This window comes from Engystomops pustulosus, chromosome 1, assembly GCF_040894005.1.
Source record: "Engystomops pustulosus chromosome 1, aEngPut4.maternal, whole genome shotgun sequence".
NCBI lineage: Eukaryota > Metazoa > Chordata > Amphibia > Anura > Leptodactylidae > Engystomops > Engystomops pustulosus.
In genome coordinates this window covers 235,322,058-235,334,612 of record NC_092411.1, presented here as the reverse complement: position 1 = coordinate 235,334,612, position 12,555 = coordinate 235,322,058, and the positions used below count along the sequence as shown (strand labels likewise).

The 12,555-nt window shown below is 40.1% G+C and overlaps 1 protein-coding gene across 3 annotated transcripts in view; it reads right to left on the bottom strand.

Annotated features, from left to right (window-relative positions):
* The window catches only part of LRBA (LPS responsive beige-like anchor protein), a 358,816-nt gene that overhangs the window by 330,480 nt on the left and 15,781 nt on the right, over nucleotides 1–12,555 (bottom strand). For all 3 annotated transcript variants that reach the window (XM_072121481.1, XM_072121491.1, XM_072121508.1), the window contains exon 2: nucleotides 1,044–1,275. In XM_072121481.1, the coding sequence (XP_071977582.1) occupies nucleotides 1,044–1,275 (232 nt within the window). The remainder of the gene's footprint in view (nucleotides 1–1,043; nucleotides 1,276–12,555) is intronic.

The window sequence follows — 12,555 nt, the reverse complement described above, 5'->3', positions numbered from 1 at the left end:
ATACATTCACAAGACCCCCACTGAATATCTTATGTCCTGCACCAGGAGGTTTCATCATGGAACATTTCCTTATATCCAAATGATGACTACATGCCCAGGGGTTGTACCTTTTTTTTTAATCAAACTTCACGTTTCATTGCATTTTTCAAAGATAAACAAATGAAAAATATTGAATACTTTAATGCTTACAGGGGTGTTTCAGTAACAACTTTTTTTGGTAGTGGACCTCTCATGGATCATAAGTGCAGATATAGCACAGGCAAACAAAGGGGGAAAGGAAGAGGGTGACACTAACAGCCTGTGAAGCTGGAGCACAAAGGGGCTCTGGTAACACCCCCAGATCACTTATGGCTCATTAGCACAATTTTAAAAACTGATTTTAGGAAGGAGTCCACGGATAACAAATATTAGATTATCACAGTCACAGTGCCTGGATCTATGTGCAAGTATCCCTGGTTTATTATGCTGGATTTTAATGGTAGGATTTCCTTTAAGCGTCACATTTTTACTCAAAAACTTTGAGAGGAGGAAATTTCCATTATACAATGCAGAGCTGAAGTATACTCCATGCCTGTTACTGCACATGGATAGCTTTCAAAATTGCTACATGTGGTTGTGATGTGTGAATGAGGCCTTAGGCCAGTGATGGCAAACCTTTTAGACACCGAGTGCCCAAACTACAACCAAAACCTGTGTGTATTTCACAAAGTGCCGATGCGACAACCTGCTCTGTCACAGGTTTAAATTGTATAGCCACCCGAGGACACCAATACAGTAGAATGAAGGTAAACAAGTTTGGATCATCATTGTAGCTTCCTTCTAAGGTCCTGGGCTGCCTGAGGCTGCAAGAGGCCTTAAGTCCTGTTTGGCAAACTCTAACTCGGGGTGATTCCAAGGGTGCCCATATAGAGGGCTACGAGTGCCACCTCTGGCACTCGTGCCATAGGTTCGCCACCACTGCCTTAGGCCATCACTACATTATAATGCTTTCTACCTCTATCAGCTCTCCCTGTACTGTTTACTTGTCACATTTCCATCATTACCTGCAATCATGCCGTCCACCTTGTCAATTCTGTTCAAAACCAGTTCAACCAGACCAACATCCGTACAGACCAGGAGATTGCGAATGCTTTTCTTCAGGATGGCGGTAAAGATGCTCCAGATTTCTGCCTGGCAGGTGACATCACACTTGTCCAGCAGTTCCATCATACATATAATGCTCTCTCCTTCCTGAATGATGAAATTCATCTCCAGGTCAAACTGTCCCCCGACAAGCTGCAAACACATTGGGGAAGAAATGGTTAATTCAAAGATGGAAGAAATTCTACTAAAAATTATTACACAGGATCAATATTTTGTGTTGTAATTTACACTAACAAACAGTAAAGTAAGTGGTCACTACGAAATGTTGTACAAACTGCAGATAGTATGTTATAGAGCAGGAGCAATTGTATAATACAATATCAGAAGGATGTTTTTAAATGTAAATACTTTCTATACAATATACTTTCTATTCAGTAAACTGGTCTCTCAAACACCGACCCCACGACCAAACGAATGCTTCTCAGAATACGAAATCCGGAAATATAAAAGTTTCTGCTTTTTTTCTCTACAACATGCTGCCAGCAAAAAGAAAAGACACTCAGTACAGTCCGTTCAGCCCCTCCTGCTCTATAACAAAGTGCCTGCAGAATGGGCACTATGTACAGTCTGCTCAGCCCCTCCTGCTCCATAACATCCTGCCTGCAGAAAGGGCACTGTGTATTGTCTGCTCAGCTGTGCCTGCTCTATAACATACTGCCTACAGAAAGGGGACTATGTGCTATCTGCTCAGCCCCTCCTGCTCCATAACATCCTGCCTGCAGAAAGGGCACTGTGTATTGTCTGCTCAGCTGTGCCTGCTCTATAACATACTGCCTGCAGAAAGGGCACTATGTACAGTCTGTTCACCCCCTCCTGCTCTATAACATACTGCGTGCAGAAAGGGCACTATGTGCCGTTTGCTCACCCCCTCCTGCTCTATAACATACTGCCTGCAGAAAGGGGACTACGTGCTGTCTGCTCAGCCCCTCCTATTCTATAACATACTGCCTGCAGAAAGGAAACCATGTACACCCACCGGCTGTATAAAAAAACATGTTAATAAAGGATGCAAAAAGTTGGTTTTGGAGTTGAAAGGTCTAAAATCAATCTCGATTACAACTCAACAAGCCTCTAATATATTAATCTTTAATAAACCTCACTCTTCATACCACAATCTAATGCTTAAAAGAAAACTAATGAGTATTAATGTACAATATGCATAACACCTTGTAGAGCCTCATGAGGGAATATACCTCGTAGTTGCATCATATGAATCCATTCCCAGATGTATTACACACCTCAGTATAGTAACAGACAATTATCACACAAGATCTTTGTCTCCATAGGAGAACCTTACAAAAGGGACACAGCGGACACAGTCTTTTTGGGCGTTTTTGTACACCAATTCTTTATTGTTTAATCCAAAAATAATGTTGGGAAAATAATATAGAGGAGAGGTATAGTTTCACCATTGACTGAATACAGTCTGAAATGTAATACAGGTGAACTTAAAGGGGTATTCTCATCTGGGCATTCACATGTAGTTTCATTAATCTGCAATGTATATACATTTCTTCAATTAGATGTTATTAATTTTTTTTTTACCAGTGTGAAGATAATTTCTCTAATGTAGTCTTATGGTCCCTTAGAAACAAGACTGTGTCCTTGGATACGGCCACCTCTGCTGGAGTGATTGCACAAAGACACAGAGTGTTTGTATATAAAAATGTCCTGGAGTAATGATCACCGAATCCAGGTGGTCAGGCAGGACTCAATAGCACACGTCTGGCCATCGCTGCCAAAATATGCGGTGGTCGTATCCGAGGACACAGTCTTGTTTCTTAGGCACAGCATGGCTACATTTATGAGAAATTATCTTGACACAGGAACATTTTTTTAATAACATCTAATTGAATAAATGTTTACATGTGGCAAATGAATTAAATGTGACTGCCCAGATGGGAATACCCCTTTAATAAGGGCTTTTCTCCAATTTTCTGAAACATCCATTTTTTTGTTCGGTTTCTGTCATATGAAATGGAAAAAAATCGTGCTGCACCTTCCATGCAATTTCCCGCTCAAGTAGAAGCACTAACTGAAGTGGTGCAAACGTTCACTGACGGAAGCCATTAAAATCGAAAGACATGTGAACGGATAGGCGAGACCAGTTTTTAGCAAAAGAACAGAAACTGTTCTTTTATATAGTATAGTATATAATATAATATAGTATAGCCTATAGTAAATATCAAGTAAAGATGGTGGTGTGAAAAGTGTGTGCGGAAGACGTAAAATACTGCAAATTGTATCGCATTGTTGGATATATACTAAAACTGTGTAGAAGAGAAAGGAGTTTTCCAGAAGTCTTTCACGTCATTCTGGCTCCCCATTCCCATATCACTCGGCTTCACTATTTACACACATGAAAGGAAGAACACCAATGTTCACCTTAAAGGGGTTTTCCCATCTGGGCATTTACATTTACTTAAATTCATTTGCCATATGTAAACATTTCTTCAATTGGATGTTATTAAAAAAAATGTTCCTGTGTGAAGATAATTTCTCATAAATGTAGTTATACTGTCCCTTAGAAACGAGATACTTTCCTCGGATACGACCACGTCATACTCTGGCAGCGGTGGCCAGACTTGCGCTATAGAGTTCTGCCAGACCACCAGGATTCAGCGATCATTACCACAGGACGCCTGTGCGACATGTAGTAACACCCGGACATTTTATATACAATAACCTTTTGTTTCTTTGTGCACTCAATCTATCAGACGTGGCCGTATCCGAGGAAGCTATCTCGTTTCTAAGGGACCATAGGATTACATTTATGAGAAATTATCTTCACACAGGAACATTTTTTTAAATAACATCCAATTGAAGAAATGTTTATGTATGGCAGATTTATCAAACTGAATGTAAGTGCCCAGATGAGAACACCCCTTTAACCTTCAACATAGCGTCAGAGCAGTGTAATAGTGAGACTGATGCAGAGAGACTGAGAAAGAAGTAACGTTCCCCCCCCCCCCCTCCTTTCCATAGCGAGGCATCCTTTTTTGCGGGGACGGCACTGAATGAGGACACCTTACCCTGCTGTGCACAATGCACTTATATGGTGGCCGTTTGAATGGCTAGCATACACCCGCCATATACAGTTGTGGGAATGGGGCCTTAGTCTATTCCAGTGATGGCGAACCTTTTAGAGACTGAGTGCCAAACTACAACCAAGTCCCACTTATTGGTCACAAAGTGATTTATACTCCCTGCTCTGTCACAGCTTTCATTCATATCAGCACCCTGAGGACACCAATTAAGCAGAAGCTAGAAGAAATTTGGATGATCATTGTAGCTTCCCTCTAGGGTCCCATAAACAGGAAGAATTGTCAGGGCCGGAGCAGGAGCTACAATGATAATCCAGATCTGTCCACACCTTCCCACTCCTCTGCTAGTCCCAGGTAGTCCTTTCACAGCAAGTCCTGGGCTGTTTGGGACTGTAGGAAGATACCTGGAGTCCTCTCTGGTGATGGCCTGGGTGCCCACAAAAAGGGCTCCGAGTGCCACCTCTGGCACCCGTGCCATAGGTTCGCCACCACTGGTCTATTCTATCGACGCAACTTGTATGAGTTTGCCAAGTTTAGGGCCAATAATGGTCTTCTAAACGAGGAGAGGTTCTGATAAGCTGTTTAATTATCTAGAAAGTGTATTAAAAAAAAAAACGTCATTGAAGTTGCACAAAGCATGTTAAAAAACTGTTTTTGGGTGTAAATTAGGCCAGAATTCTGCCACTTTTAGCTTAGCATCATTCTTAAAATAGTAACTTACTGTCCTTTTTTCTAACAAGACGTAATTTAGCAGAATTTTCTGCAAGAAAAGATTAGAACTAAAGGAGAAGTGAGGTTGTAAGAGTAAGTAGACAAGGAAATAGCTTTCTATTATAAGAATTTACAGTGTTTATTACTAATTTAAGCAAAGTTTGTTAAATAAAGGTACTTCGTCGTATGCAAAAACAAAAACACGGAAAAATCATTTAAAAAAAATAGATATTTTCATAATCACTAACCAGTTGCTTCTATAAAATCTGGCAAATATGCTTTACATATCAAGTAATATTTCTTGTATTAACAGAAATACATACTGCAAGCAAAATTCCAAACAGATAGAAATCAGACACATAAACACACACATGTTGTTACAATAATCCAGAACACCCTGTACTAAGAACATATAAAAACTATTCCACATGAAATATAAACAGAGGCACCAGGGACACATTTATCATATCGTTTACGACAAAATGAGGAGTTGTTGGGATTTGTGCCAAAGACTATGAGAAATGTCAATCTGTGGAATAGCCTGCCTCAGGCGCTGGTCACAGCAGGGACAGCAGAGAGCTTCAAGAAGGGCTTGGATGCCTTTTTGCACCTAAATAACATTGATGGTTATGTTACATAGAATTGTTTCCCCTAAATCCCTTCCTCATCGAATCCCTTCCCTTCAATGGTTGAACTTGATGGACAAGTATCTTTTTTCAACCGTATAAACTATGATACTATGACTCTCTAAAACCCTTGATCGATGTAGTTTCATTATAAGTACCTTAACCAGCAGTACAACAAAATAGGTGTGGTCTAATGGGAAAACGGCTTTCAACAAAAATTATACTAATCTTCCCAAAGTATTGTGCAATTTTGGTGCCTACATAGCCAACTAATAAGTGGTGCAAAATAAGATTATGTGGGATGCTAATTATGTTTTAGTAGAAGATTGCCCATCTGAGAAGTAACACTTTTGACAAATCTTCCTTGTATTATGTATACTTGGTGGTTAGAAATTATGACTAGATGTATGGCGTGTTTCTAACCCAGAGGTTATGAGAATGGGGTGCCACATGGGATCCTTTGAACATAGAGGTGGTTCAAGAATGTCTGCTATATTATATTATATATTTTATTTTATTTATTTTTTTTTTAAATAGTTCAAATTAAATGTGATTTGGAAAAAGTAACAGACTATGCTTTTTTTCAGCATGGAAATTGTTGCTCAGTGTGGAAAATAAAATAATGATCATGTTATTTTTTTGTGGGTCTTTGTAGATTTTTGCATGTTTTTACACTTAAAGGAAACCTACCATTTCAAATTGTCGGTGTAAGCTGTAAACACCGAGCACCAGCTCAGGGTGAGCTGGTGCCGGTGCTTAGTTTCGTTAGTGTTATAAACCGCGGTATCGCAGTTTTAACACTTTTTAAACTTCATAGCAGAAGCTGCTTCGGCGCTGCGGCATTTCCTATGTAGGTGCGCGCACGATCGTGCGCACGCAGCGCCGAAGCAGTTTCTGCTCTAAAGTTTAAAAAGTGTTAAAACCGCGATACCGCGGTTTATAACACTAACGAAACTAAGCACCGGCACCAGCTCACCCTGAGCTGGTGCTCGGTGTTTACAGCTTACACCAACGATCTGAAATGGTAGGTTTCCTTTAAGTCTATGAGTTTGTGAAAATCTGCATCAATCTGCAACAAACAGGTGAAAAAAAAAAAAAAAAAAGGTTAAAAAAAACACACGTGAATATTAAAACAAAAAAAAAAAAAAACCATGTACAGTAAATACGCAAAAGAAATACAAATAACACAAATCTACATAAAAACGCTCATACTTGCATATTTGATACAGATGTACGGCTATCTGTACACATTGTGGAATATCATGCATAAGGCTACTTGCGGAAGCACACAGGTCACTTTTTTGTCTCCATGACCACCAGTATGTTTTAATAAACGACATGATTTTATTACAACCGAAAGGAATCCGTATTTATTGAATGTGTTTCTGCATAATCTACCTTATGTTTCATCAAAGCAAAACAATTATGGTTTGGCCCAAGAACATATTTTACCATAAACGATACTAAAATCAGCCAACTTTACCATGTTATGCAAGCAGACAATAGGATTCTTACATAAAGACACAAGTAGATTTTTCTTGTGCAGACGCAACATAGTTAGATAATAAAGATTAAAAATTACGGTAAGCTCTTGTAGACTATGCCATATGATTTTTGGCTCTAGAAAGATTTTTAGATTTCAAAGACACTTCAAGACCTGATGCACCTTTTTTTTTTATACTTTCTATGATGTGCAGACCTGTAGTAGGTTCTAAGATGATATGGTCCAACGACCTCCTGAGAAGCCACTCACTACCACCACATCACTTTCATCCCTCAATTTTCACCAGAAAGTTATTACCACCATTAGTTTGTGGCTATTTATAATTCCATGTCCAGACCTCAGGAAGCTTATCATCTCTGAACAGACATGCCTTGGTCACACGCATCTTGGGTCTCGGTCAAAAGGAGGAATACAGTATAAATGAAAGTAGACCGCACTGGAATTTGATGAGCCACACATTGCAACAGTAGTTTGTTCTGTAGTGATGATCTTAGAAGGTAATGTATAAGCCGAATGCCAATATAGGAAACTCTAGACACGTTTCAGGGCATCTATCCCCTTTTTCAATAGCTGCAGTATCCCAATGTTGGCCTGATATTTAAACGTTTTACAAGTTCAAAAACCTGACCTGGATTCATTCAAACATGGAAAGTGTCTAAAGAGCCACAAACACTTTGCACATGTATGACTTTATCATTAGTCTTCCATATATATTATTTGATCTATATCCTATGCATATAGTTTTCTTGTATAACTTGTAAAAGGTATTTCAGTTTTACAATTTTCATTTTCAATTCCAAACTACCATCATTTAATTTATTTTTGATTTTTTTTTTTTTTATTAAACCATTTCGGTACAAACAGAGATCAGATGTCCAACCAGCAAAAGAAAACCCTCAAGCATCGTCCCTAGACAACACGTCTCATGACCAAGGTAATATTTAAAGAGAACCCGTCACCAGGAATGTCATGTTTAGCTGGGTGACAGGTTCCAATAGCCTGTGCCAATTTTAAAAATGCCTTTGAGCATCCTGAATCATTTCAGTACTTGATAATGTCCGGGGTTGGGTACCTGGGTCTCTCACGCATTCTTCTTCTTCACACCATCCTCCCATGTCTCCTCTGCCTGCTCAATACACATGACAGGAAGTTGGGAGGTTTCTGCATGAGTGTGTAGAAGAGAAGTCTCAATAGAAAAAAAAGGGTGCTACTTCTAGAACACCATATACAGGCGGTCCCCTACTTAAGAACACTTGACTTACATACGACCCCTAGTTACAAACGGACCTCTGCATATTGGTAATTTATTGTACTTTAGTCCTAGGCTACAATGATAAGCTGTAACAGTTATCACAGGTGTCTGTAATGAAGATTTAGTGTTAATCCTGATTCTTATGACAACCCAACATTTTTAAAATCCAATTGTCACAGAGACCAAAAAAGTTCTGTCTGGGACTACAATGATAAAATATACAGTTCCGACTTACATACAAATTCAACTTAGGAACAAACCTACAGACCCTATCTTGTATGTAACCCGGGGACTGCCTGTAATTGACCTGAAGTTACCAAGTGACTAATGAAATGTAACTTATTTTGTTTGGTCTAAAATTTCATTTATGTTCACTCATACTAAAAATAAACCAACTAGAACTCTCGCTATTGTGCCTTTTTTATTATTTTATTAGAGTTATATGAGTGGAATGAATCACTCAGATGTGCGAATAAGATCAATCGACGGTTTGTGCTACAGGTTTTTGTTATGATCAGTTACAAGATGTATCATTCATAGTGATCTTATTGATCCCATTGATCTCATTTGGGCCTCTCAGTGATTCATTACACTCATATAACACTAATAATAAAAAGAACACAATAGTTCTAGCTGGTTTTATTTTTAATTATGAGTGTACAGGACTGAAATTTTAGATCAAACCAAATAAAAGTTACATTTTATTAGTCACTTGGTAAATTCAGGTCAATTATATGGTGTTCTAGAATTAGCACCCTTTTTTCTATTGATGTTTGAATAGACTGTTCCATGTAGACATGGGGGCAGATTTATCAGGGCCTCTGCGCCACGTCAATTATTGCTAGCACTTGCGATTATTTAGCCTGTCCCCCACCATCATGCTAGTGTGGCGTGAAGGGGCGGGGCCAGACGAGTGGAAGGCGTGGCCGGCCGGGAGTGGGCTGGGGCAGGGCTTTACTGCCCACACGCCTGCGCACTCGCTGCACTTGGCGACTTTTTACATGTGAATAGTCGCCAGCTGCGTTTATTTCTAATATTTTTTTAATTTCTATTAAGGGTTGTGTAGCACCCTGCCTGATACATCAACATGCTGAAGCGAAAATGCAGCGGCGGGGCACACAGGCACAAACAGGCTGCAACTGCCCCTGCATCACCCACACACTGCTGGCAAGGAGCCAGGTAATGTGCATTAATTACTATTGAAATGATTCAGAATGCTGACAGTTTTAAAATCAGCATAGCCTAGGCCAGTGATGGTGAACCTTTTGGAGACAGAGTGCCCAAACTACAACTAAAATCCACTTATTTACCGTGAAGTGCCAACATGGAATTTTAAGCAGTAATTTATTGCTACCTCTTCTTCCACATATTTAAATCATATCAGCCCTTAAGGCCACCAATACAGATGAAAGAAGGAGGGAAAATTCAGTCTATCATTGTAGCTTCTCTCCAGAGGAAGAATGAAGGGCCCAGCACATTTCCAAACAGCCAATAGAGTGTTGATTTAAAATATGAGCAGCATCTCTACTGGGACTACAGGAAGATTTGGTGGATTTGTTCCTGTCTGATGAACTCTGTCCGGAGGTGAGAACCTGAGTGCCCACAGAAATGGCTCTGAGTGCCACCTCTGGCACGCATGCCATAGGTTCGCCACCACTGGCCTAGGCTACTGGAACCTGTCACCTGTTATAAAAGAAAAAAAAAAAGGACGTGTAACAATTACAAATACGGCAGCATCAGCAATATCGTGGTCCTAAAAACGCCCTAGAGTTGCCATCACTCACATTAGAGAAGCACTGATGAGGGAAGCTTAATAAATTTCTTCCTGTTTGAAAGGAAAATCCTGATTATGGTGCAACACGGAAAAAAGAAATGTGTCTGCTGTATAAGTTATAGTCAAAAAGAAAAACCTATAAAATAGCACTGCAGTCAAAAAGAGCAAATAAAAGAAAACACATAAGAAAGCCCTTCCTGCCATTGTAGTCTATGTGAGAAGAAAAAAAAAAAAAAAAAAAAAAAAAAAAGAGGCGATTCATTCAGCTTCCATCATCTACACGTGCTCTTGTACACCTCCACTGCTCAGCGATGCGATTCAGGTTACAGAGAACCAATGAGCAATAGATTTTACTATGGCATTGTCTGCGCAAACCACATTCAACTCATATGAATTATGCAAAATAGTGTTAAATTTCTCTGAACTTAGTAGTCATAGAAACAGGATAAAGATAGTATTAAAATAGAAGCTAATGATACCTTTTACAAAGATTTAACCAGTTACATACTTCACTTGCACAGCATTGATGGCTGGCGGCAGGTTTAACGAGAAACATTTTGGCAAATAAATCTTAGAAATATTAAGATTCTGTCAATTTGTTTTCCATGTATAAAATCACATATATGTGCTTAATATATAAACACTTTACATGGTTGGCAAAAGAGTTATAATTAATAGATAGTTCTTGGTAATCTCCATCACCTCCTTAGAGATGAACGGCGCGGACCGGCCATGTGCGTCCTGCTGCTATGCTTGTAACGGGGAGCGACGAGGGGTCCGACTGGGGTAAATTGGACCCCTCGTTCTAGTGATCTATGGGGGTCCCATCATTGAGACCATCACCGATCAGCAAGTTAGGCCCTATCCTGTGGATAGGCCCCATATAGTTCAGTGGGAAAACCCCTTTAATAGAAATATTTAATCTAACTCATGCATGATAAACCAGGGACACTTATTCATAGATCCAGGCACAGTGACTGTGGTAATCTTCTTATATTTATTATCCATGGCCTCCTTTCTAAAATCAACGTTTAACTCATTTCAATGGGACTATGTAATGGTGACCACACAGTGGCGCATCACCTTTAATCATTTACCATGCTCAGAGCCATACTTTGAGTAGCATTTGTACCGGGCTTTAGGGTTTACTGTTGTTTAGTACTATTCAGGCGAATGAGACTAAGCTGCAATACCAGGCAACACCACTTGCAGCTGAAGTGAATATAGTGCTCACCCCTGAACCTGCATTTAGGAGATGAGGCTCGTAGCTCACATATTATCCTGAATATAGACTCTCAATTATTAAATCTTGGCTAGCCTCTTTATAACTTTAGTTACACTTTAAAAACCTTCTTTGGTTCTGGTTTTAATGCAATGTATCACAAGTAACTCAAGATTTACAAATCAAGAAGAGACCTGAACAGATACGGGTTGCTCTGGTCAATGACATGACAGGCAGATAGCCAGAGCAGAGCTTCTGTCTGCGGCACGCTACATGCACGGCTTTCATAGGGAAATAATTACTGTAAGCTCCAGTTCACACCTGCATCTGGGCTTTCCATAATGGAAACTGAAAATGGAAGGTTAACGGAAGGTCATCCATTCACCTTCGGCTCCCGATAGACTTAAATAGTCCTTCAGTTATCTTCCGTTATGCACCCATTATTAATAGCCATAGAGGGACACAGGCAGCTGCGGCATTTTTTCCCTGCGTGTCATGTGTAACAAACTCTGCCCGTCGCACGTATGAGTTTGGCCTAACAAGTACAGCCACAAATTTAAACTGTTTTTCAGCTGTGGTCACACGTTTCACTAGGGTTCAGTTTCCCAGCAAAACGCTGGAGCATGGGGGAGGGACTTGCACAATCGCATATGAGTTTCCAGTTAAATACATGCGACCAGTAACCAGCACCCGGTGTCTTGCGTTTAAACAAGACACCACATGCTGGTTATTGATGGCATGTGTTTCAATGACAATGCATATGCGAATGAGCCGAGCCCACCCGTGTGGTAGCGCTGCGTTAAGAAATGCAATGCTAGCGGAACGTGTGACCACACCCTGAAAGTGAAGCGTTTTCCATACAGCCAATCAGCATATTGATGCCCATAGAAAATAGGCATGGGTATGATACCCCTATTCAATTATAGCCATAGCTAGATGCTAGGGGTGTCAACTTGCCGGATTGGCTGTTCGGCTGCCAACCTGTTCGGGTTGTGCGGCCAAACCCTGATCCCGCATGTAGAGGCCACTCATCCCTGCAAAAAAATAAATAAATGAATAAAAAAAATACATGCTTAGAATGGGCCACTGAGCTCGGCCAAAGGAGACAACGCCCCCTCGCGCTGCAAAGTTTTTTTATGTGGTGTTGAGGTAAAGATTTTTTAGCTTAAAGAAGAATGCCGTAGTGGGCTCTGTGGGAACCTGTCACTACCTGCTTTTGTGAAAGAGGTGGGGTAAAATCTCCTTTAAAAAAAAAAACAAAAAACACAAAACACACACA